Source organism: Dipodomys spectabilis, unplaced genomic scaffold (genome assembly GCF_019054845.1).
Source record: "Dipodomys spectabilis isolate Male_0828 unplaced genomic scaffold, ASM1905484v1 ptg000714l, whole genome shotgun sequence".
Classification (NCBI taxonomy): Eukaryota; Metazoa; Chordata; class Mammalia; order Rodentia; family Heteromyidae; genus Dipodomys; species Dipodomys spectabilis.
The window spans coordinates 2,003,575-2,027,500 of NW_024871391.1; the positions used below are offsets into that span (position 1 = coordinate 2,003,575).

At 53.5% G+C, this 23,926-nt stretch overlaps 1 protein-coding gene across 4 annotated transcripts; it reads left to right on the top strand.

The window, feature by feature from the left end:
* Window positions 1-377: 377 nt before the first annotated feature.
* Window positions 378-21,941, top strand: LOC122101974 (TIR domain-containing adapter molecule 2). 4 transcript variants are annotated; one of them, XM_042672491.1, is made up of 5 exons: window positions 378-768; window positions 5,238-5,483; window positions 7,027-7,154; window positions 11,566-11,571; window positions 21,241-21,941. In XM_042672491.1, the coding sequence occupies exons 1-5, from the start codon at window positions 544-546 to the stop codon at window positions 21,902-21,904; spliced, it is 1,269 nt and encodes a 422-aa protein (XP_042528425.1). In that variant the 5' UTR covers window positions 378-543; the 3' UTR covers window positions 21,905-21,941. The 4 variants fall into 4 exon arrangements, with proteins under 4 accessions (XP_042528425.1, XP_042528422.1, XP_042528424.1 ...); XM_042672488.1 differs by lacking the exons at window positions 378-768; window positions 5,238-5,483; window positions 7,027-7,154 and having other exon boundaries at window positions 11,525-11,799; window positions 21,116-21,941; XM_042672490.1 differs by lacking the exons at window positions 378-768; window positions 5,238-5,483; window positions 7,027-7,154; window positions 11,566-11,571 and adding an exon at window positions 14,946-14,965 and having other exon boundaries at window positions 21,116-21,941.
* The last annotated feature ends 1,985 nt before the right edge of the window (window positions 21,942-23,926 follow it).

Genomic DNA, 23,926 nt, shown 5'->3' on the forward strand with positions numbered 1-23,926 from the left:
ACCTGGCCCCGCCCCTCCGGGCCCCGCCTTCCCCTGGCTCCACCCCGCGGCATCTCGCCCGTACTGGAGGACTCCTAGCCCCGCCCCTCCACCTGGCCCCGCCCCACGTCGTGACGCAGGCCCGGAGGACTCCTGGATAGGCCCCGCCCCTCCACCTGGCCCCTCCCCACGTCGTGACGCAGGCCCAGAGGACTCCTGGATAGGCCCCGCCCCTCCACCTGGCTCCGCCCTCACGCCCTCACGCTGGCCACGCCTCTCATCCCCGCGGCCTCCCGTGCTTCCACGTACGCACTCCGACGACTCGCCCCCCTCCCCACTCTGGGAAGTCCACATCCGGGTGCCTGGAGCAGGTGCCCGCAGGCCCCGCCCCTTCCGCGCCAGCGCTCCCCCTCACTTCCGTCCGCTCCTCCGCCGGCACTGCCTCGGCTCCGCGGTCGCTGCTGCCCGGGCGCAGGCCTCGGGGCGGCCCTGTCCGGAGGCTCGGGGCGCTCCGCTCTCTCCCGCACCCCCGCGCCGCCCGGTGGAGGCCGCCGCCGCCCGGGGATGCCGAGGCCTGGGGCGGCGCCGCGCGGGGCGCCCGCCAGGAGCCGTTGGGGCTGCGGGCCGCCCGCGCCGCCGCCGCTGCCGCCGCTGCTGCTGCTGCTGCTGCTACCGCTGCTGCCGGGCCCCGGCGGCGCCTCCGAGATCACCTTCGAGCTGCCGGACAACGCCAAGCAGTGCTTCTACGAGGACGTGGTGCAGGGCACCAAGTGCACGCTGGAGTTCCAGGTGCCCGCGGGCGGCGGGGCCGGGCGGGGGGCGCGGGGCGGGGCCGGGGCGCGGTGGGAGGGGCCCGGGGCCCGGTGGGAGGGGCCTCGGCCCGGGTGGAAGGGGCCTCGGCCAGGGTGGGAGGGGCCCGGGTGGGAGGGGACCCAGGGCCTGGTGGGAGGGGCCCGGGGCCCGGGTGGGAGGAGGCTTGGGTGGGAGGGGCCTCAGCCCGGGTGGGAGGGGCCCAGGGCCTGGGTGGGAGGAGGCTTGGGTGGGAGGGGCCCATGGTCCGAGTGGGAGGGGCCCGGGCCCGGTGGGAGGGGCCCAGGGCCTGGGTGGGAGGAGGCTTGGGTGGGAGGGGCCCATGGTCCGAGTGGGAGGGGCCCGGGCCCGGTGGGAGGGGCCTCAGCCCGGGTGGGAGGGGCCCGGGGTCCGGTGGGAGGGGCCTCGGCCCGGGTAGGAGGGGCCCAGGGCCTGGGTGGGAGGAGGCCCAGGTGGGAGGGGTCCAGGGCCCCGGTGGGAGGAGGCTCGGGTGGGAGGGGCCTCAGCCCGGGTGGGAGGGGCCCAGGGCCCGGTGGGAGGGGCCCAGGGCCCGGGTGGGAGAGGCCCAGGGCCCGGGTGGGAGGGCCCCAGGGCCCAGTGGGAGGGGCCTGGGATGAGATAGAGTGGTGTGGGGGCGGGGCTTGACTGAGAGGGGGGGGGCTCTGGGCATGGGGCGGGGCCTGGCAGGGGCGAGGCCTTCCGTTCTGGGCAGGGTTGGAGGGGCGGGGCCTGAGTTTCTGGATAGGGTGGGGCTTGTGGCCGGGGAGGGGGCCTGGGTTCCTGGATGGGGCGGGGCTTGTGGTCCGGGGCGGGGTCGGAGGGGTGGGGCCTGTGGTCTGGGGCGGGGTTGGAGGGGCGGGGCCTGGGTTCCTGGATGGGGCGGGGCTTGTGGTCTGGGGCGGGGTTGGAGGGGCGGGGCCTGGGTTCCTGGATGGGGCGGGGCTTGTGGTCCGGGGCGGGGTCGGAGGGGCGGGGCCCGGGGATGGTCCTGGTGGCCCAGGTCGTCCAGGCCCACCCGAGAGCCTCCTCCAGGCAGCCCACCCATGCCGACGCGTTTGGCTTTCCACCCAGACGCGTGCTCCACCCGGGGAAGTCTGCTAACCGAGCCAGGTCTTTTCCAGGGAGCTAGGCCCGGATCGCCCCCCAGGTCCCAGCCCGCACCCGCGTTCGCCGTTTTCATTTCCCTCGCTCCTGGTCAGCCGTGCCCGGAGCTCGGACCCGCCCCCGTGCCGCACACCGAGCCCCGCCGCAATCGGAGCAGAAGCGCCCCCACGCCGTCCCCAGGCCCCCGACCCGCACCGCTCTCCCCTCCTCCCTGTCTCTCCCCCAGCGAGCGTCCTGGCCCATAGGAAGCCCTTCGCGGTTGGGCAGGTGCAGTCAGCGGTCAGACAGCTGTGGAGTGTGCCCCTGGGTGCTAGTGACAGCAGTGATGGAAAACGGGGGTGCTGAGCCACCTGCCTGACCCCAGCCCCGCCCCCGCCCCCACGCTGGTGCCTAAGTAGTGCCCACTCACAGGCCGCTCCGATCAGTAAGTAGAGGGTGTGCGTCTCATTTGAAGGATCCACGAGCGATTCCTTTAAGGCTTGGTTAGTGTCTGTGTGTGTGTGTTGGACCTGGGGCTTGCACTCAGGGCCTGGGCTCCGTCCCTGAGCTTTTCTTTGCTCAAGGCTAGTGCTCAGCCACTTAAACCACAGCTTTTTTTTTTTTGCTGGTTAATTGGAGATAAAGAGTCTAATAGACTTTTGTGTCCAGACTGGCTTTGAACCACAATCCTCAGGTCTCACCCTGTTGAGCTGCTAGGATTCCCCGCATGAGCCATGGGTTCATTTTAAACTGAACTTTAAAGGATGAATTGTAAGTATACTGGTAAGGGAGACAGGGAGGAGCCCTTGGTGGGTGTGCACAGGGGAATATTCTGGGTTGCTGCGCAGATAATTTGTACAGGTAGAGAGGGTAGACAGGGTGCTCTGAGTGCATGTGGAAGACAGATGGTTGAAGACTATTTTGGTGTCCAGGCAGGGAGTAGTAGTGGTTTACAGTAGGAAGGCATCGATAGGGAAGGGAACAAGAGGAAGGACTGGAGCGTATGCTAGGTAAAGGCAGCAGGATTTGGTAATGATTGGGTTATTACTGGCTGGTGAGGGAGGGGCTCATGAGACCGCAACCCTTAGGGTTCTTTCAATTCACGATTAGGACCAAGGCACATCCACACACAAGGAAATCACAGACCTTTCCGTGTGACACATAAATCCGCATTTGTGTCTGCATGTAGTTCTTACCTGGGAGGCTTTGTGCATCCCCTCCACCAAGCATTTCGAGTGCTCTCGGGAAAACTTGATGTAAAGTAGAGTCTATTCCTTTTGTACTGGTGACACGGACTTAGCCCCAAGGCCCCCACACTGAACAGTAGCAGGTTCGGTGTGGAGTCCTCGTTGAACTGGTTACTGCCTCCCTAAAGCACGGCTGACTTTCACCCAGGGAGCTTTCCCAGACCTTCAGTCACGGGAGGTGCGCGCAGCACTGCAAGTGCACCACAGGGAGCCGGCTGGCGAGGATGGAGAGGCCACCAGGGAACGCTAGAAGGGCACTCATGTTTGAGTTGCGTCTAGAAGACAAAATGGGGTTCATGTTAGAATACGGCAGCCCAGAGCGGAACAGCGCCCGAGGCAGACTGTGAGTTCGAGCAGAGCGAGTCTGAGACGTGCCTTCGCCTGGCTGTGAGATTGTGTGGCTGAGGTTCACTGAGTCGCAGTGGGCTTGCTGTGTGACCGGGTCTTCGGCTCTAGGGTGGCTTGTCAGCGTTTTCACAGCATCCACTGGTGTTTGGTACCCTGCCTCCTTGACGGTCTTTCCTCCCCCCTCACGCCCTGAGGAGTGCCGGGGTGCTGCTCACCGTGCTTCAGATGAGGAAGCCTCTGATACGATGGATTATTTAGCCTCTGATGGGAGTGGGGAGCCCCGAGTCAGAAGGGGAGATGCATGGTGAGCAGCTCCATCAGGAAGCTGACAGCAGTGCATTGTGGGTTAGAAGTGGGAGGAAGGGGATGAATCTGAGGGCCAGAAAGACAACATTTGCTGCAATCATTTGGAGAGGTAAGGAAGAGCAGATTGGGAGGAACTTGATTTCCTGTGACCAGACAGGGTTAAAAGGTGCTGAGGACTAAGACACGATTGCTTGTTAGCAGTAAGAGGGGTGCTGATCCGGGATAAAGTTTAGTGTGTGTTTATTTGATTATTCAGAGCACAGTGGTCAAGTATAAGTGACTGAGTATATAGAAATAAAGAGTAATTGTTGCTCCTGGAGAAAAGGTTATTGACTTTTTGAGTTGACTTTTTAAGTTGGTAAGATTCAGATGCTTGCTTTTTGTTTTTGTCTGTTTGTCCTTTCTTTTTTTGGAGGGGGGGGGGGGGTCCGGTCGTGGGGCTTGAACTCTGGGCCTGGGCGCTGTCCCTCAGCTCTTCAGCTCAAGGCGAGCGCTCTACCACTTGAGCCACAGCGCCACTCCGGCTTTTTTTTTTCTGCTTATGTGGTGCTGAGGAATCGAACCCAGGGCCTCAGGCATGCGAGGCAAGCGCTCTACCACTGAGCCACCTTCCCAGCCCTGTGTTTGTCCTTTTTGTGTGCTGCTTATGGGGCCTGAACTCTGGGCCGGGTGCTGTCCCTGAGCTTTTGTGCTCTACCACTTGAGCCTTTTGTTTGTTTGTTTGTTTTTATCTGGCCCAGTCTGCTAACCAACGCCTGTAATAGTACCAGCTGCTCCGAGGGCCAGGGCGGGGGAACCATGACTTTCAGACCAGCCTGGGCAACTGAGCAAGCTCCTGCTTCAAGAAACAGAACAGGCTGGGTGGGAACGCAGCGCAGTGGAAGAGCGCGTTGTGAGGCAGGGGCCAGTCCCCAGGAACGCCAACATTTTTTATGGACTCATTAATACTTCCACTATCGCACAGTTTTCCAAGCCTATAATTATATTTCACTTAATGATTGAAGTGATCTTGTAACATAGTTGAGTCACCTCCCTCAAAGTAACAAAGGGTCATATAAGTAACAGCTCCTCCTTTGAAGTCCAAAGTTCAAAGTGTTCTACTGATATACACACACACACACACACACACACACACACACATACTGAGTCGATATTATGGTAACTTTCTGAGCTAAGTGATGGAGTGGACCTGAATTAACTTGCACATTGGCTATTTTGAAGTGATTGAATGTTCTCTGTCTCCTGTCATGAGAAAGATGTTCAGGTTTTATAACGTTTTAAGTAAAACAGAAATCCGAACATCAGAAAATGTCAAAGTGAGTGTGATAGGTAAAGGCCCTGGTCCAGGCCTTATTGCTGTGTTAACTTTGGTTGCTTTCTCAAACGTGTTGGGTGCAGTGACCTCCTCTCTCTCTCTCCCCCTCCCCCTCTCTCCTTCCTTCTCCCTCCCCCAATCTCCCTCAGGTGATCACTGGGGGGCACTACGATGTAGACTGTCGACTAGAGGACCCGGACGGCAAGGTGCTGTACAAAGAGATGAAGAAGCAGTATGATAGCTTTACCTTCACGGCCTCCAGAAATGGGACCTACAAATTCTGCTTCAGCAATGAATTTTCTACTTTCACACATAAAACCGTGTATTTTGACTTTCAAGTCGGAGAAGACCCACCTTTATTTCCCAATGAGAACCAGGCCAGTGCTCTTACCCAGGTAAATAAACTAGTTTAAAAAGAGCTAGGCGCTGGTGGCTCACGCCTGTCATCCTAGCTGTTCAGGAGGCTGAGACCTGAGGGTCGCGGTTCAAACCAGCCCGGCCAGGAAAGTCCGTGAGACTCTGATCTCCAAGAAACCACCAGAAAACCGGAAGTGGCGCTGTGGCTCAAGGGGTAGAGCGCTCGCCTTGAGCTGAAGAGCTGAGGGACAGCGCCCAGGCCCAGAGCTCAAGACCCACAACCAACCAAAAATCAGTTTGCTATATGAAAGGGAAGGAACAGTTTGATCTACAGAAGCATAATGGGGTCTGTGAGAGTGAAGGGGTGTAGAGGCCAGAGCTCACTGTCCATCAGCCTTCCACTGCTGAGACAGGTACCTGGGGTGACCAGGAAAGGTTTGCTTCACTCCCAGTGACCTTTCACCTCCTTCCCCGAGACTCCGCCCCCCAGGCTCCAGCACCTCTCTAGTGTGTGGTGCGAGCTGCCAAGTCTTTGGCATGAGGGCTTCTGGGGGACACAGCTCTCACTCAGGAGAAACGGTGGTGGTGTTTCGGGGAAGCTTAGGAAGGCTGAGAGTGGGCGTGCTGTGAAGGGCGTCTGCGGCTGCTAGCTTGCAGCGGGACGTTGGGAGCGGGTGTCACTGGGGCCCCAGTCGCCTGGCCTGCTGCGTGCTTGGGCACTGCTGTCTGATTCCACTGCGTCTGCCTGGCCCTCACCCCAGGTGACCTGTTGAGGAGGAGTAGTGAGTCATCGAGGAAAAGAGGTGTGGAAGGGAAATTGGGTTTGGTTTTGAGGAAAGGTTAAGAAGAGAAAGAACTTTAAAGCCACTGAGCAGGTACTGCTTTATTTCCAGTTCAAATACAGTTCTTAACACTCAGAATACTTAAGGTCATATCTGAAAGCTGCCCAGCCGCGTGGTGAAAGCAGTCATTGGTCACCTAGCGGGCACAGCCTCCCCTGGTCTTCCAGTGCTTCCGGGTCCCTGCGGTCTCCCGGCCAGCGACCAGGCGTTAGAGGCAGGCATCTTATGACTGCGCAGCAGCCTTCGCTCAGGTGCCTGAGTTGAGGCGAAGGCGTAAGCAGGGTGCGGGTAGCTGCTCTTGTTTTAAGAAATGTTCTCTTCAGTGCTTCGGGTGAGCACACTTCCTTAAGGCTATCGTTTACGTTCTTTTTTATATTTTTATTCCTTCTCTTTTTGTGTTAGCATGTATTAATTGTCCAAAGGGGTTCTGTTTTTCCACGTGTGTGTATGTGTGTACATGTGTATAATGTGTGTGTGTGCGTGCACGCACGCATGCGTGTGGACTTTGGTCAGCTGCACTCTCTGTGAGTAAGTGCCCTGCGTCTGCTCCTTAGTGGATTTCGCTGTGTGGGAAGGAAGCTTGCTTAGTGAGTTCCTGGCTGCTGGACAGCGGGTATGAACGCGGGCTCGCGTGAGTGCTGGTGGACAGGCCAGCAGGGGCTTGGGACCGGAGGAGAGGGTGAACCTGCTGGCTGAGCGCGGAAGCACTAAGCACACTGACTGTGGTGTTCCTGTTTAGATGGAATCCGCCTGTGTCTCCATTCACGAAGCTCTGAAGTCTGTCATCGACTACCAGACTCACTTCCGACTGAGGGAGGCCCAGGGCCGGAGCCGAGCAGAGGATCTGAACACCAGAGTGGCCTACTGGTCCGTGGGAGAGGCCCTCATCCTTCTGGTGGTCAGCATCGGGCAGGTGTTCCTACTGAAAAGCTTTTTCTCCGATAAAAGAACCACCACGACCCGCGTGGGATCCTAGCTCCGGAGGGAGAGGCGAGGCCCGGTTTCCGTGGTGACAGGCCGTCCTCTGATCTCCGGACCGAAGGACCGCCGCTGGCAGCATCTCAACCCTTCACTCTCCCCGGAGAGAGCTGAGGGCGCGTCCCCAAACTGCGGAGGATGCCTTTTTACCTCCTAACGGTGGAAACCCGCTGGGACTTACGTGGGCTGTTCGTGATCGATACTCAACACCAGTGATCTACTTTTTTCTCGGTTGTTTGTATCTACTCTTCACACACTAAACTTTGGTATTCTGATTCCTTTTAATCATTTAAAAATACTTTTCTTATAGGTAGTTGATATTTTTAAAACCTTAGGTTTAACCATCTACATGTTATGGAGGAAGAGAGCTGCCTTTTAATTGTTTATAGTGAATAAAGTTGTGTTTTTAAGAAAACCAAATGTGATCTAACTAGCCCAAGCCCTATTCTGCACTGCTTATTTTTATGAGGGACAAATCTTACCATAGAAATGTTAGTTAATATTGATACAATATTAATTGATGTATCATGTTATAATTTATTTCTCAGTAATTATTTCTCAGTAATGCCCAATTTTTTGTTGTTTGGGTTTATTCTAAAATTTGTAACTAGCACTGTGTTTGGGCTTTTTTGTTCTGTTTTATAAAAGCATTCTGACCCCACAGAAAATAGCTGAGTAGAGTTTATATAGACTTGATTCTCAGACTGTTCTAACAAGTACAGTGAGAAAGTTTCTCTGGGTTGACTGCACTCATGGTGTCTCCCCTGATTTTACAAAGAAACGGCGGGTGGCATGTCATTTTACCACGTGTAGGCTGGCTCTTGCTTTTTGTGCTTCAGGTCATGCATTTGAGTTGGTGGTTGTGACATTAGTATTGTAAGTGCCATACTTCGGTGTGGGTGTGAGGCACTGAGAAGCTTGAGAGGTGTGTTTTCTGTGTTCGCTCGTTTTGTTTCTAGTCTCTGGTTAGCAGCCTAAAGCGATTTATTTCAAAAGTTAGAATGCTTTGTGTGTTACCTATTTGATAATCTTCATTGTACTTCACTGAATGAGTATTAAATAATTCATAGTCCATACCCTGTAGGGTTTGGACTGTTTGTGTCTTAAAGCTGGTACAGATTGACTTGAGTGAATCAAAATGTTGTTCTGGGTACTCCAGGATAGAATATGAGATGGCGGAAAATTGGTATCATGTGGAGAGACTGGGGCATTTGATTCCTAGGACTCTGAATGGCAATTCTAGTCACTGAACTCTACTGACTAGAAGAAGTTAACTCTCAGTTCTAAGCTGTCTTACACACACACTCACACGTTTGCACATTAGAGCAGAATGAATTGAAAGTGTCATGCTTGTCGCAGTGTCCGGGGGCGAATCTGTTTTCAGCACTTTGAAAGAGCTAGTCCTTATACACACTCTTTGTTAATGGGTTACGAAGAGCGGGTAAGATGTGGCAGGCTTTATCTGTTGGGCCCTGGACTGATGTTGTCCTGCGGCTTTCTGTGAGACAGATCGGGAAGCTGAAAGGCCTGGCCTCCACGTGATCGAGCCCATGCATATGTAAAAGGTTCTTTTCTGGTTGCCTACGGACACCGACGTGCTGAGATACTTGTGTCATTAAAGAGCCAGGTGCAGATCTTACTGTGTTTGGTAGAGACAGCGCACTCCTCTAACGGTGCCTCTGAAAGCTTCATGATGCGAGGCTGTTTCCATAAGTAACTTTTGGTGAGGGTATCAAGGCATGGGCTTTGGCCGCAGGTGGACCTCTGCTTCTCACCCATGTCCACCCCGAGTGGAAGAGGGCCACGTGCACACGTGAAGCAGCGCTCCGTCCTCCTCCTCCTGTGTCATTCGGAACAGCCTCTGCGTCTGTAATCCTTCCATAACGAGCTGCAGAAGTGAGTTTCCCAAGTATGTACAGTCGGACATGATGACTGGGAAATACGTGTTTGAATGCCGTAGTTGTATAGATTTTTAAAGTAGAGGATGGAAAGTGACTTGGTATGCAAGTTTATACTACAGTTTCAACCTGGTGAGGGTCAGTTTTGAGGTATTACTTTGCTAATAATCTATAAACATTCTTTTTTTTTTTTTTCTATTAAAGAAATGGTTTGTAGTTCACAGCTTTCATCCGGGCTTCTTGATCATCTTCAAAGAAAAGGGGACTTTAAAGGAACTTTATTCTTTAGAGATATTTAAATCTACACTCTCTGTTGTCTGTTTCTGTCTGTAAACATGACATTTGTAGTTCAGTAGGACAAAGCAGACCCCCATGACTTGTTTTCAGAAATTAAACGAATTAATATATAAACAATTCAAGGAACTTTTTTTTCATTTACTTTCGAAAGAAAAGGAAATTTCTCTTTAAAAGCTAGCTCCATGGGTCTGCACTGACCACTTTCTTGAAGAATAAAGACAAAATCTTTGCGCAAGCTGACTCGGCGTGTCTCTGTCGGGCCTGGCCTGTTACGCGCCTGGTGAGTGCAGTTGGTAGGGTTGGACGGGAGAGGCCCCGTCTGCTTTCCTGCCTGACTTGTACCCGGCCCCTACGAGGCTCTCGCGTAGATTACCTTTCAACTAACTGTACATACTCACCGGTCAGCTTTTCCCTCCGGTCTGACCCCGGGACACAGTTCTGCAGGAGTGGCAGGGAGCCCTTAGGAGTACAGATGGGTGTCTGTGGGAGGCCTCTCCTGGACGGTGTGGGTGCATTACCGCACCCTCCCTCGCAGTGTTCTTCCCGGGGCGGGCGGGGCTAGCGGAGCTCCAATGCCAGCCTTCACCCGCTGTGTGGACACTGTGTAGCATTGCCTTCAGTGAAGGACGGATGGACCCCGCCCCCCTGCATCTCCCCTGAGCCAGCGCTCTGCCTGTGGACCTCACTGTTCCCACTCACTCATCTGCCAGGGCAACCTGCTTTAAAGTTTTGCTTATATATATGGTCCTTAAAAACTACACATGCCCACCGTGCCTGGCATCCTAGCTACTCAGGAGGCCAAGATCTGAGGATCCCGGTTCAAAGCCAGCCCAGGCAGGAAAGTCCGTGAGACTCTTCTCTCCCATAAACCACTCAGAAAACCAGAAGTGGCGCTGTGGCTCAAGGGGTAGAGCGCTCGCCTTGAGCTGAAGAGCTGAGGGACAGCGCCCAGGCCCAGAGTTCAAGCCCCATGAAAACACATGACACGGTAGGGAAGGGTGTGTCTGCCCATGTCATCGCGAGCTGACCCCAGGAGCCTCACCGGCTTGATGCAACAGAAGATAGGGATGCAAGTTACTAATAGCACAGGTGTTAGAACAGAATGGACCGGCGTCCAGGGCACAGCCAGGCCCACCAAGGCCGGTCAGCACTTGAGTGGTTCAGTGACTGGTTCAGGCATGTGGTCTCCTCCTCACCTCTTGCCAGAAGTTGAGAAGCGTGTTCTTGGGCTGCGAGCATGACTGGAATGCAGGGCGCTGGCCTAGCAATCCCCAGTATGGCCAGAAACAACATCAACAACAGAAAAAGCAAAAACAACAACGTGCTTCTAACTATTAACAGCAAAGGTGGTATTTTGATCTCTGTCAAGACTAAATTCTGCAGGGAAGTACAGGGCAGGCAATCCTATTTTTCCGTCCTTGTTCCTCCATCTCATGGAAAAACAAGTTTAGAAGTCGAAGTAGCGCTGGTCTGCCATCTTGTCTGTGCCGGCGATTACTAACAGCTCACTACCATCCTGAGAAAGGTAAACATGTATGTTTTGTTTTGTTTTTTTTGGCCAGTCCTGGGGCTTGAACTCAGGGCCTGGGCACTGTCCCTGATCTCTGTGCTCAAGGCTAGCGCTCTACCACGTGAGCCACAGCGCCACTTCTGGCTTTTTTCTGTGTTAGGTGGTACTGAGGAATCGAACCCAGGGCTTCATGCATGCTAGGTGAGCGCTCTACCACTGAGCCACCTTCCCAGCTCCCAACATGTGTGATTTAGGGAGCATTCTGAGCGCAGGGTGGAGATGAGGAGTTACCATGTGATCGGCACCTTGTTTGTGCCGATTCCTGAGTCTGATGTCCTTTCAATGAGACCAATCTTCCTTGTGATTCTCACACCTTTTACGACATTTCTTCAAACCACCACAAGCGGGTACTTGGCTCTGTGCCTGTGTCTTCCTCTGTAGCTTGGCTAGCGCTGGTGGATGACTGCGTTCCTCACCGCGGGCTGTGACAGACGCCATCTTCCAAAACGTTGCATTCTGCTGACTAGGTGGGGTATTACAGGTGTTCTTTAGGGACTGGCCCCCCATCCAGAGTTGCCGGAGCTGGAACCCCAAGGCACGGGTTCTGGGGTTTCCCGGTAGGAGGGAAATTAAAGGGGGAAGCGAGGAGGAGCTTGAATTTGCCTACCGGTTCCCCAAACCCACTTCCCCTCCTCCTCCGCGCCTGGAGGCCAGCAGCTGCTTCCTCCTGCCCAGACTAAGCACAGCACGGCCCAGCCTGGCCGGGTAGGCCATAGCACGCTGTGCCCTGGAGCCGAGGAGAGGAGACAGGCCGGGGGCTACAGACCAGGCAAGAATGGGGTCGGGGTGAGCTGGGTGGCAGCCAGGGTAGAGAGCACCAGGTCCGAGGCCTGGCCTGGCGGCTGCACCCTGGAGAAAAGCTGTGGGTGAGGGAGCTGGCCCTGTACCCTGTCGAAAGGCTTAACAACCTTCTATGTGTCGTCATCGCCGTTGTTATTATTATTTCTGCCGCCTTCCTTTCCCTTTGTTTTTGCTTTTCTTTCTTTCTTCCCTTTGCCAGCCAGGGCCCGCATGCACAGCCCAGCCTGGCGAGGGTCTCCCCATCTTCTTCCTCAGCACCCCCAAAGCAGCTGCAAAGCTCATGTTCAAACACCTGGAGGGGAACCCTCTCCAGAACCCCAGTGTTTCCCTGAATGACTCATAGGCTGCCTCAGTGGAGGTATTGCTTTTGCCTGTCTAGCTTCTTGTTAATTGGGGGTAAAAAGTAATCCGGGCTCGCAGCTGTGAGCGACTTTTCGATATGGTTTTAGGTCATCTCCAATTCCATTATTATTCTTGAGTGTGGGTGACCGTCCTGGGCTTGAACTCGGGACCTGGGCACTATCCCTGACATGCTTACTCCAGGCCAGCACTCTACCACTTGAGCCACAACTCCCTCCCTGCTTTTTGGTGGTTAATTAGAGATAAGTGGCTCAAGACTTTCCCACCTGGGTGGCCTTCAAGCCTTGATCCATCATCTCAGCCTCCTGAGTAGCTGGGATTACAGGCATGAGCCACAGGGCCCCTGGCTATTCCTGCTTTTTTTTTTTTCCCAACACTCAAGTCATATGCTGGAGGCGATGACAGTTACGTGATTCCATTTTGTGTCTGACTTAATTAAAAACTGGCTGAACAAGGACCAAAGACAGAATGACTTACTGACTTATGAAGCACATAAATGTTACTGTTATGTTCATTGTGGGATTGTTGGTATAAATCATGGCTCTTCCCATCTGCTGCCACCTGCTCCTCACAGTATTCCTCACAAACATTTCACAAATTTCTCACAGTATTTAACGAATACATTCTATTAAATATCACCTGTAAGCCTGGTGCTGGTGGCTCACACCTGTCATCCTAGCTACTCAGGAGGCTGAGATCTGAGGATCACGGTTCAAAGCCAGCCTGGGCAGGAAACTTTATGAGACTCTTATTTCCAATGAACCACCAGAAGACCAGAAGTGGACTATGGCACAAGTGGTAGAGTGCCAGCCTTGAGCAGAAGAGCTGAGGGACAGCGCCCAGGCCCAGAGTTCAAGCCCCACAAGCCACAAAGAAAAGAGCTCCTATTATACATTATTCTATTATTATATATTATTTTATATTTTATGTTATGTCTTATATTGTTTATTATGTGTTATTATATATGCTTTTGCTTCTGTTTGATTTCTTCTCTACAGCTAATTTGGGTGAAAAGTAATCTGGGTTGGCAGCCATGAGCAGCTTTTTGGTATTATATATTATATGACATATATAATAATACGATATGCTTATATAAAATATTATATTGTAATATACTGTGTATTATGTAATTATATATGTATGTGTGTACATATGTATACATACATATTACATACGTATTATAGAATACTGTAGCATGGTATATGGTAACATCTATTATGTACAATATGTGCTATTATATAACTACATAATAGTAGGTAATATAACATTATACACGTGTGTGTGGATAGATAGACATCCCTGCTCTGGTCTTGCCCCTCTACTATCTTCCCTTTAAATAGCAGTGGCTTTTTTCTCTTCCATGCCCACACTTTCACTTCCCTTCGAAACCTCCTGATGTCCTCTCCTCAGAGTCCCGGACACCAAATGAACACCAAATTCTTACCATGCTTTTGAAAGTCATGACTGCCGCTGGGGTCTCATTTCACAACTTCCCCTCCCCTCTCCCTCCCCCTCCCCTCCCCCTGCCCCTCTCCCTCCCCTTCCCCCTCTCCCTCCCCCTCTCCTCCCCCTCTCCCTCCCCCTGCCCCTCCCCCTGCCCCTCTCCCTCTCCCTCTCCCTCCCCCTCCCCCTCTCCTCCCCCTCTCCCCCCCTCTCCCTCCCCCTCCCCCTCTCCTCCCCCTCTCCCCCCCTCTCCCTCCCCCTCCCCCTCTCCTCCCCCTCTCCCCCCCTCTCCCTCCCCCTCCCCCTCTCCCCCCCTCTCCCCCCCTCTCCCTCCCCCTCCCCCTCTCCCTCCCCCTCCCCTTCCCTCCCCCTCCCCCTCCCCCAGGTTGCCGGCAGCTGTGGTGAGCTTCCCGTTCATGCCCTGCACCCCCTGGCTTTCCCCTCTCGGTGCCCCGTCTCCGGGGTTCCTCTCCTTCCCTTCTGCTCGGGATCCTCATGGCTGCTCTATAGTACGGGTTACCTTGGTTTGTGGGGACGACCTCTTGAGATCTCCAGGGGACCCCCCCCAAACACACACACTGCCAGGCCCTCCTTACACAGAGCGAGCTTTTTATGTTTTCCTACACATCCAGACCTGTGAGAGTTTAATTCGTAAGCTAGGCGTCCTAAGAAATGAACAGCCGGGCGCTGCTGGCTCACGCCTGTCATCCTGGCTACTCAGGAGGCTGAGATCTGAGGATCATGGTTCAAAGCCAGCTGGGGCAGGAAAGGCCGTGAGACTCTTGAAAGGCTTCCCCAAGAAAATCACTCAGACACTAGGTCCCAAAACAAGGAAAAGAAATACAGTGTCAGTAGCCTGACATGTCCTCGTGGGTAGAGAGCAGCAGCGGGGCTAGGGTCCCGTGGACCGTGGCAGCTGGACACGGCGTGGTGGGAGGGGTTAACATTTGCAGTTGTAGCTGCACAAACAAGGGAGGGGGAAATTGCATTTGGGGGAGAGGCTGCCATTGGAGATCGCAGCTACTACCTGTGTCACCTGATTTCAGGGCAAGTTTAGTTTTTGCCACACGGCTAAGATGGCAGACAGGGTAAGAAGAGGAGAGGCTGACGTTGCTCCGTTTTTGGTCGGTTCTGAGCGGGAGGACCGCGGTAGGCTGCCTGGGTGGAGGTCTCTCTCCTGGCCCTGCTTCTTGCTGGATGATGGATGGGTTGCACGGACCTGTTTGGGGGAGGAGCCCGAGGTAATGCCCCGGGGCATTTGATTGCTGTCCAGTTGGTGAAGGCTCCGGCTCTTTCCCTAAGGATGTCTTGCAGGCATCTAAGAAAGCGAGGTAAGATTAAAACTGAAGCAAAAGTGGCTTTAAAAGGACCCAGCAGAGGCAAAATCCCCGTGGCTAGCAGGCTCTGTCGGCAGGACTGTAGTGAGGAGGCCGAGTCCCTGGCGCGGAAGTTAGTGGCAAGCTTCTGTAGTTCCTGTATATTTTCCCCCACCTGTCCAGATCCGTTTATACAGTAGCAACCGCGGAACAAGATGCATGTCTCTCTCGTCTTTTTCTCCCGTGAGGAGGTGCGGGGCTCTCCTATTTTGGAGTGTGACATCAGCCAAAGAATTGAGTTTGTAAAAGGCGTAGGACCTCAGGGGCACCCCCGAGAGAGAGGAGAGTAGCCATTTGGTTCGATGTTGGTTAGATGTTACAGCATGGTAGACTTCCACCAGACAGCCCTACGGAGATGACAAAGGGTACTAAGTTCACTCCCCGCCCAGGACTGGGAGAAAAATGGCCCATCTCTGTTAGCCTGGATGTGGGTTGAAGAGGAGGGTGCAGAAGGTTTTGAACTCCGTGTAGGGTCTGGAGAGGCCAGTATGCAGGGCTGGCCAGGCAATGGAGATGTCTCTTTGACATATGTTGAGACCTGACTGGACACTTGTGGAGTTACAAGTCACCGAGGAGTTACAGGTTGTATAGCACCGCAGGGCACGGGGGAATTTGTATAGTGCAAGCGGAGATTTGGGGGCCCTCAGTGATATGGGTGAGGAGCAAGTTCTATTTTTAGCAGAAATGTTAAGTGGTACCAGAGCCAACAAGCTGTTGTCATTAGAAGCGTAGAGAAGGAGAGACTGGTTTAGCAGGTTTCTCCAGGTAAGGGGCTTGTAGAAGGAGAATTTTGTTGTTGGTGCTGTTGTTGGTCATGGAGCTTGAACTCTGGGCCTGGGCGCTGTCCCTCAGCTCTTCAGCTCAAGGTGAGCGCTCTACCACTTGAGCCACAGCACCACGTCCAGTTTTCTGGTGGTTCATTGGACAGAAGAGTCTCATGGACTTTTCTGCCTGGGCTGGCTTTGAACTGTGATCCTCAGCTCTCAGCCTCCTGAGTAGTTAGGATGACAGGCGTGAGCCACTGGTGCCCAGCTAGGATAGGGAATTTTTAAGTCTGTTAGAGGATTTTTTTTTAATGATATGGACCACCATTTCGAGGGGCTCATACACCCGGGAAATGGTAATCGTTCCCTGAGCTGTCTTGGTGTTCATGGTGCCATTTGTATTTCCCAGGCTAGCTGTCGGCCAGGGGCCTTAGGCACGGCAGGAACCAAATGTGTAGCTCCGGGAAGGGCAGCCACGTTAACAAGTAGCGTCCTGTTTGCGATCTCGTCTGCTGCCCTGAGGTGAAACGGGTATTGGGGAACACGGTGGCGATCTCCATGTCCCGGATAATCACATCCTGAAGTGCAACCGGGCCTGTGGTAGATGGAAAGAAAGAGATGATGTGGCAGGAAGGCTGAAGGGAGGAGGCCGCGCTCTGCCGTAGGCTCTGAGGGAGGAGGCCATGTTGGGGGAGAAGGGGGAGCAGGGGTTCCGAGGGAGGGCTTAGAGAGACAAACCTTGCGTGTGGGGACTCTCTCCCCCTTTGTTCTGAGCGCTCACAGGAGCTGTAAAAGCCCCATAGGATGCTGGGATGGAGGGTCCCAGGAAGTGGCCGTTTCGAGACACCATCAAGCGTGGAAAGGGGCCACACGTGGTCAAGAAGACGTCCCAGAGGGGAGGAGGACGCTCCGTGGTGCGGAGCGAGCGGCAGGGGCTTAGCAGGGACGGTGGGCATCCCTCAGCGTTCCTCGGCCAGTAAGTCCTGAGCAGCCGGGGAGAGGAATCATCACCCCACGGTTCACGGGTCCCCCCGCCCGCTCAAAGGCCCAGAGAGAATCCCAGAGCTTGGTACGGAGCCTCTCGGAAGTCAGCGCTGGAATCTGGGTTCCCAGAAGGAGCTCACACACCAGGGAAGGTGGGTGGATGTGGATGGCCGCTGGTGGGGGTGAAGTGGGGGCGCTAGGAGATGGGGGAGACCAGCTCGGGGGGAGAGGGGTGATTTTCTGGGTGGGCTGGAGGGGTTGGGGTTCCCAGAGCAGCTAGGATTTCACAAGAGGGGAGAAGAGCAAGGTTGGTGGATGTCAGAGTCCCGACCTGAGTCATGGCACCAAACTAAGTCTTCCCCAGGAAAATCACTGGGACCCGTGGTTGCATACCCAGGAGAAGGAGTTTAATGTCAGTAGCCTGACAAGCGTCCTTGTGGGTAAAGAGCAGCAGCGGGGCTAGGGTCACGTGGACCGTGACAGCTGGACACGGCGTGGTGGAAGGGGTTAACATTTGCAGTGGTAGCTGCACAAACAAGGGAGGGGGAAATTGCGTTTTGGGGAGAGGCTGCCATTGGAGATCACAGTCACCAGTGTCACCTGATTTCAGGTAAAACCCTGTGTCACCTGATTTCAGGTAAAAGCCTGCCTCACCTAATTTCAGGGAAAGGAAGTTTTGTTTTTGCCGAAGGTCTGAGGTGGCAGACCAGGTGGGTGGGAAGATGGAGGGAGAGAGGCTAACAATCCTTACCTCCATTTAACCACCAGAAAACCAGAAGTGGCGCTGTGGCTCAAGTGGTAGAGCGCTCGCCTTGAGCTGAAGAGCTGAGGGACAGCGCCCAGGCCCAGAGTTCAGGCCCATGACCGACCACCACCAACAACAAAAAGAAAATAACAGTAACTAAGCACACAATAGAAGAAGGTGTGCTGTGATCAGATTACCACCGCTCATCTGTGCCTGGCAGCCGCCATTAAATAAAGTAAAGGTTACCTGAGCTCAGTCACTGCTAGGACAGCTCATCCCCCTGCTGGACAGCTACTGCATGACCCCTGCGTGGGAGTGGACATACTGGATCAAGAGAGGGTCTCACGCTGGGTGGGAGCGGTAGCAGATACGAGCAAGACTTAACCACACAGCCCAGAACAACAAGCAACTTAAACCTTACAAATGCATCATTTCTGATATTCAATGCTTCTAGTCCTGGGCACTGTCCCTGAGCTCCAGGCGAGCCGTCTACCACTTGAGCCACAGCACCACTTCCAGCTTTATCTGTGGATGTGATATGAAGGAATCGAACCCAGGGCTTCAAGCGTGCTAGGCAAGCACTCTACCACTGAGCCACTTTCCCAGCCCCATGAGATTCTTACCTCTAATTAAGCACCAAGAAGGTTGGAAGTGGAGCCATGGCTCACGTGGTAGAGTGCTAACCTTGAGCAAAAGAGCTCAGGGACGGCAACCAGGCCCTGAATGCAAGCCCTAGGACCAGAAAACCCACATGAAGGGAAGGAAGGAAGAAAGAACAGCACTTCTCACAACTGTCTGCAGCACCCCAGGCTGCAGAGAAATACGGGGCGCATTCTTCACGCCAAAGCACTTCAACCAGCTCCTCGCTACCTGCTGGTATTTGCCTAGTGCAAAGTAATCATAGCGTGTTTCTTTCTCTGATACTCAAATGTCTTTGGAAATTGTACACACACACACACACACACACACGCACACACACACACACCACCATCACCACCTGCAAAATATTTCCCATCTTAGTCTAGGCAGTGTGAAGTGCTCCCATCACAGAGTTTGGAGTCATGTGATGCTTGAACAAGGTGTCTGCTTTGTGGGACCTAACTGTCCATCGAACCATCCTGTGTTTACATCAGTAAAACCCAGCAGGTAGGCCGGGCGCCGGTGGCTCACGCCTGCCATCCTAGTTACTCAGGAGGCTGAGATCTGAGCATCGCAGTTCAAAGCCAGCCCAGGCAGGAAAATCCCAGAGACTCTTATCTCCAATGAACCACCAGAAAACCAGTAGTGGTGCTGTGGCTCAAGTGGTAGAGCGCTTGCCTTGAGCTGAAGAGCTGAGGGACAGCGCCCAGGCCCAGAGTTCAAGCCCCGCGACCGACAAAAAAATAAACAAATAAACAAAAACCTGGCAAGTTGCCGTGTAGCACAAGTTTCCCGTGAGCCCTGGTGATTAACAACAATCAAGGATTTACTAAGAGCAAAAATATGAATTAAACAAGTGACACAGTGGTTGCTTTTACAGACATCTGCCACCAGAGGGCGGTGTTCAGACAAGAAAGAGGATCTTGGTTCAAAGCCAACCCAGGCAGGGGAGAAAAAAAATCCTCAAAGGGCTGGGAAGGTGGCTCAGTGGTAGAGTGCTTGCCTTGTATGCATGAAGCCCTGGGTTCGATTCCTCAGCACCACAGAAGCAGAAAAAGCTACAAGTGGCACTGTGGCTCACGTGGTAGAGCGCTCACCTCGAGCTGAGGGACAGCGCCCAGGCCCAGAGTTCAAGCCCCACAACCAGAACAACAACAACAAAAAATTCCTCAAAGACTCCATCTCTAAAATAACCAGCCAAAAAAAAAAGGCAGGCTGGAGAAATGGCTCAAGTGGTAGAGCACCAGCCAAGCCAGCAGGAGGCCTCGAGTTCAAATCTCATTATCACCAAGAATAAAAGTTTCCTTAATCTGGTTTGATGTACCAGTGTAACTGAGGCATATTTGATACTGGATGGAAACCAAGGACACTGGCTATCAGGCTAGTGACATGGGTATTAACATACCATTGGCACGCCATGCCTACTTCAGAGATGAGTAGTAATATATTATTTTGTTTTAGTAGTAGTAGTAGTGGTGGTAGTAGTAGTAGTAGTATTTGCCAGTCCTGGGGCTTGAAGTCTGGGCCTAGGCACTGTCCCTGAGCTTCTTTTGCTCAAGGCTAATACTTGACCCACTTGAGCTACGGTGCCACTTCTGGCTTTTTCTGCCTAGGTGGTACTGAGTACTTAAACCCAGGGCTTCGTGCATGCTAGGCGAGCACTTTACTACTAAGCCACACGCCTCACCCAAATAACTTTTTTTTTTCTTTTTTGGACAATATCATCCCTTCCTTTGATATTTCCCCGTTTCCTTTGATTTTCTTCTCCCATTCCTGTTCACAAGTAAGGTGTGATTGTGTGTGTGTGTGTGTGTGTGTATGTGTGTGTGTGTGTGTGTGTGTATGTGTGTGTGTGTGATTGTGTGTGTGTGTGTGATTGTGTGTGTGTGTGATTGTGTGTGTGTATGTGTGTGTGTGATTGTGTGTGTGTATGTGTGTGTGTATGTGTGTGTGATTGTGTGTGTGATTGTGTGTGTGTGTGCGTGCGTGTGTGTGTGTGTGATTGTGTGTGTGTGTATGTATGTGTGTGTGATTGTATGTATGTGTGTGTGTGCGTGTGTGTGTGTGTGATTGTGTGTGTGTATGTGTGTGTGTGTGTGTGCGTGTGTGTGTGATTGTGTGTGTGTGTGTGTGATTGTGTGTGTGTGATTGTGTGTGTGTGATTGTGTGTGTGTGTGATTGTGTGTGTGTGTGATTGTGTGTATGTGTGATTGTGTGTGTGTATGTGTGATTGTGTGTGTGTGTATGTGTGTGTGTATGTGTGTGTGTATGTGTGTGTGATTGTGTGTGTGTGTATATGTGTGTGTGTATGTGTGTGTGTGTGCGTGTGTGTGTGTGTGATTGTGTGTGTGTGTATGTGTGTGTGTGTGTGATTGTGTGTGTGTGTGTGATTGTGCGTGTGTGTGTGTGTGCGCGTGTGTGTGTGTGTGTGTGTGTGTGTGTGTGTGTGTTGGTTCCGGGGCTTGAACTCAGGACCCGGGCTCTGTCCCTGAGCTTTTGTGCTCAAAGCTAGCACTCTACCACTTTCCGCTGCAGCTCCACTTCTGTTTTTTTGATGCTTATTTGAAGAGTCTCAGAGACTTTCCTCTCCAGGCTGGCTTCGAACTGTGCTCCTCTTAGCATCCTGAGAAGCTAGAATTACAGTCATAAGCCACCGGTGCCAGGCTAAGATTTCATTCTTTTTGTTGTTGTTGGTTGTGGGTCTTGAGCTCTGGGCCTGGGCGCTGTCCCTCAGCTCTTCAGCTCAAGGCGAGCGCTCTACCCCTTGAGCCACAGCACCACTCCTGGTTTTCTGTTGGCTCATTGGAGATCAGAGTCTCACAGACTTTCCTGCCCCAGCTGGCTTTGAACCACAATCCTCAGTTCTCAGCCTCCTGTGTAGCTGGGATGACAGGCGTGAGCCGCCGGTGCGCCAGGCTAAGGTTTAATTCTGTTATTGACACTCTTCTCCTCTGTTGTTATTTCTCCTTGTAGATTGGAAAGGAAATGCTGAGGAGCAGATAACGCTTTCTTCCCGTGCCTTGGACTCTTGCAATGGGTACCGGGAAGTCTAAAATAGACGCCTGTCCTCTTTCTCTCTCTTGGCATAAAAGCCGCAGCGTGGAGACGGCTGCGGGCCGCCGGGAGTCCGCAGCCGAGAGGGCCGGGGAAGCTGCGTCCTGTGACTCCGCAGGGCACGGTGGTGGTGGTTGCACAGAGGCCGGAGAGCCGGAGGAAGCCGGGGCCCAGGAGAAGGTTCCAGAAGAAGAGGCAGGACAAGACGTGTTCCTCAAGTTTGTGATACTGCATGCGGAAGACGACACCGATGAGGCACTCCGGGTCCTGGAGCTGCTGCAGAACGACTTTGGCATCAGGCCGGGCCTCATCTTCGCGGAGATGCCCTGCGGCCGGCAGCACCTGCAGAATCTGGACGACGCGGTGAACGGCTCCGCCTGGACCATCTTGCTGCTGACCGAGAACTTCTTACGGGACACCTGGTGCAACTTCCAGTTCTACACGTCGCTGATGAACTCGGTGAACCGGCGGCACAAGTACAACTCCGTCATACCCATGCGGCCCCTGAACAAGGCCCTACCCCGGGCCCGCACGCCCCTGGCCCTGCAAACCATCAATGCCTTAGAGGAAGACAGCAGCGGCTTCTCCTCGCAAGTGGAGAGGATCTTTCAGGACTCCGTGTATAAGACACAACGGACTATATGGAGGGAGACAAAACACGCAGGACAAAGACAGTTTACCGGGGCTGGGAAGGTGGCTCAGTGGTAGAGCGCTGGCCTAGCATGCATGAAGCCCTGGGTTCGATTCCTCAGCACCACAGACACAGAAAAAGCCAGACGTGGCGCTGTGGCTCAAGTGATCGAGCGCTAGCCTTGAGCAAAAGCAGCTCAGGGACAGCGCCCAGGCTCTGAGTTCAAGCCCCAGGACTGGCAAGGAAAAAAAAACAACACAGTTTACTGCCTGAAATAAAACACCCGCGTTTGACTGCTGGTGTGTAAATTCACTGGGTAATCTGAAATTGAGAAAGAGTACATGCTCTTAGAGAAGCCCATGGTCCAAGAGATTTCTGCAGGGCTAACATTGGCTGGGGGGGTGGGGGGAGGGAAGGGGTATATTTGTGTGTGTGTGCGTGTGCGTGCATGCGTGCACGGGTGCACACACCAATACTGCAGCTTGAACTCAGGACCCTCACACTCTTACGCTCTTCCCTTGGCTATTTTTGCTCACTCAAGGCTGGTACTCTACCACCTGACCACACCTCCACTTCCTACCTTTTGCTGATTAACTGGAAATAAGAATCTCATGGACTTTCCTACCTGGTTGGCTTTGAACCGCAATCTTCAGGTATCTCAGCCTCTCAAGTAGCTAGGATGACAGGTGTGAGCTACCACTGGGAACCTATTTGTGAATGAACTTGGCATCGTCAGTGTTTAAAGGCGACCCTAAGAAAGGTTATTGATTGGAGAAGAGAAGTCGTAGCTAGCCATACACATTCTAGAAGCTCTGCAAATGATACCCTGGTTTTACAGACCAAGGACTGATACGGAAAACTTTCAGGCTGGGGTGTGTTTCCACCAAACCTAACCACCAGGCGACAAATCGTGTTTCCTCCACTTTATTGTTTTTGTTTTTGTTTTTTTTGTTGGTCGTGGGGCCTGAACTCTGGGCCTGGGCGCTGTCCCTCAGCTCTTCAGCTCAAGGTGAGCGCTCTACCACTTGACCCACAGCACTACTTCCGGTTTTCTGGTAGTTCATTGGAGATCAGAGTCTCAGGGACATTCCTGCCCAGGCTGGCTTTGAACCGCGATCCTCAGATCTCAGCCTCCTGAGTAGCTGGGATGACAGGCGTGAGCCACCGGTGCCGGGCTGTTTCCTCACTTTAAAACAGAGCCCGGAGGTCTTTATGGCTGGCCTGGAGAAGGAAAGGAGATAAGGTTTTTACAAACACAGGAGGCGTTTGATAAGTGGTTTCCATTCCATTATCTCCTGGGGCTGGAACATGGACTTCTTTGCAGCTCGGTTGGTGCGATTCTCATCCCCACGCTGGGCCTTCCCCCTCCCTATGTGCCCTGCTGGCACCGAACCCTCTGTGACCGCTGCCCGCGAGACCAGGGCCACACCAAGGCCCGAGTGCCGGGAATGGGCTGTGCGCACAGCTCAGCAGGTCACGCGACTCTGCTTGGAACCCTGGAACACCCCCCACCCCCCAGCTCACCACCATTCTCTGGTCCATTTTCTTCTTTCTTTGTTACCAATGTTATCTCGGGCTTGTGGGGGGAGCAGCGTGAACCTCTCTGTTCTACAGAAAGACTCGCGGGGAGGCAGAATCAGGAGGAGCCGGATCCAGGCTTCGGAGCCTCACGAGTCCTTACCTTGGCCCCTGTGTGCTGCAGTTCGTGAGATTACAGATTGTCCCTCATTGTCACATACCACAGCTTGGGCTCGGGCTCCCCCTGGGTCCAAGAGTGTGTGTGGAAGGGATTTAGCTGCCATTGCCAAAATTACGCTAGGTGTCTGGGGGGGGGTTGACTTGTGTTTGGATGAGATCCTGGGGGGTGCTCGTTATGTGTCTAATATTAAGCTGGATGCTGGGCTCACGCCTGTCATCCTAGCTACTCAGGAGGCTGAGATCTGAGGATTGCAGTTCAAAGCCAGCCCAGGCAGGAAAGTCTGTGAGACTCTGATCTCCAATAAACTACTCAGAAAAAGCCAGAAGTGGTGCCATGGCTCAAGTGGTAGAGCGCTAGCCCTGAGCACAGAGAGGCTCAGGGACAGAGCCCAGGCCCTGAG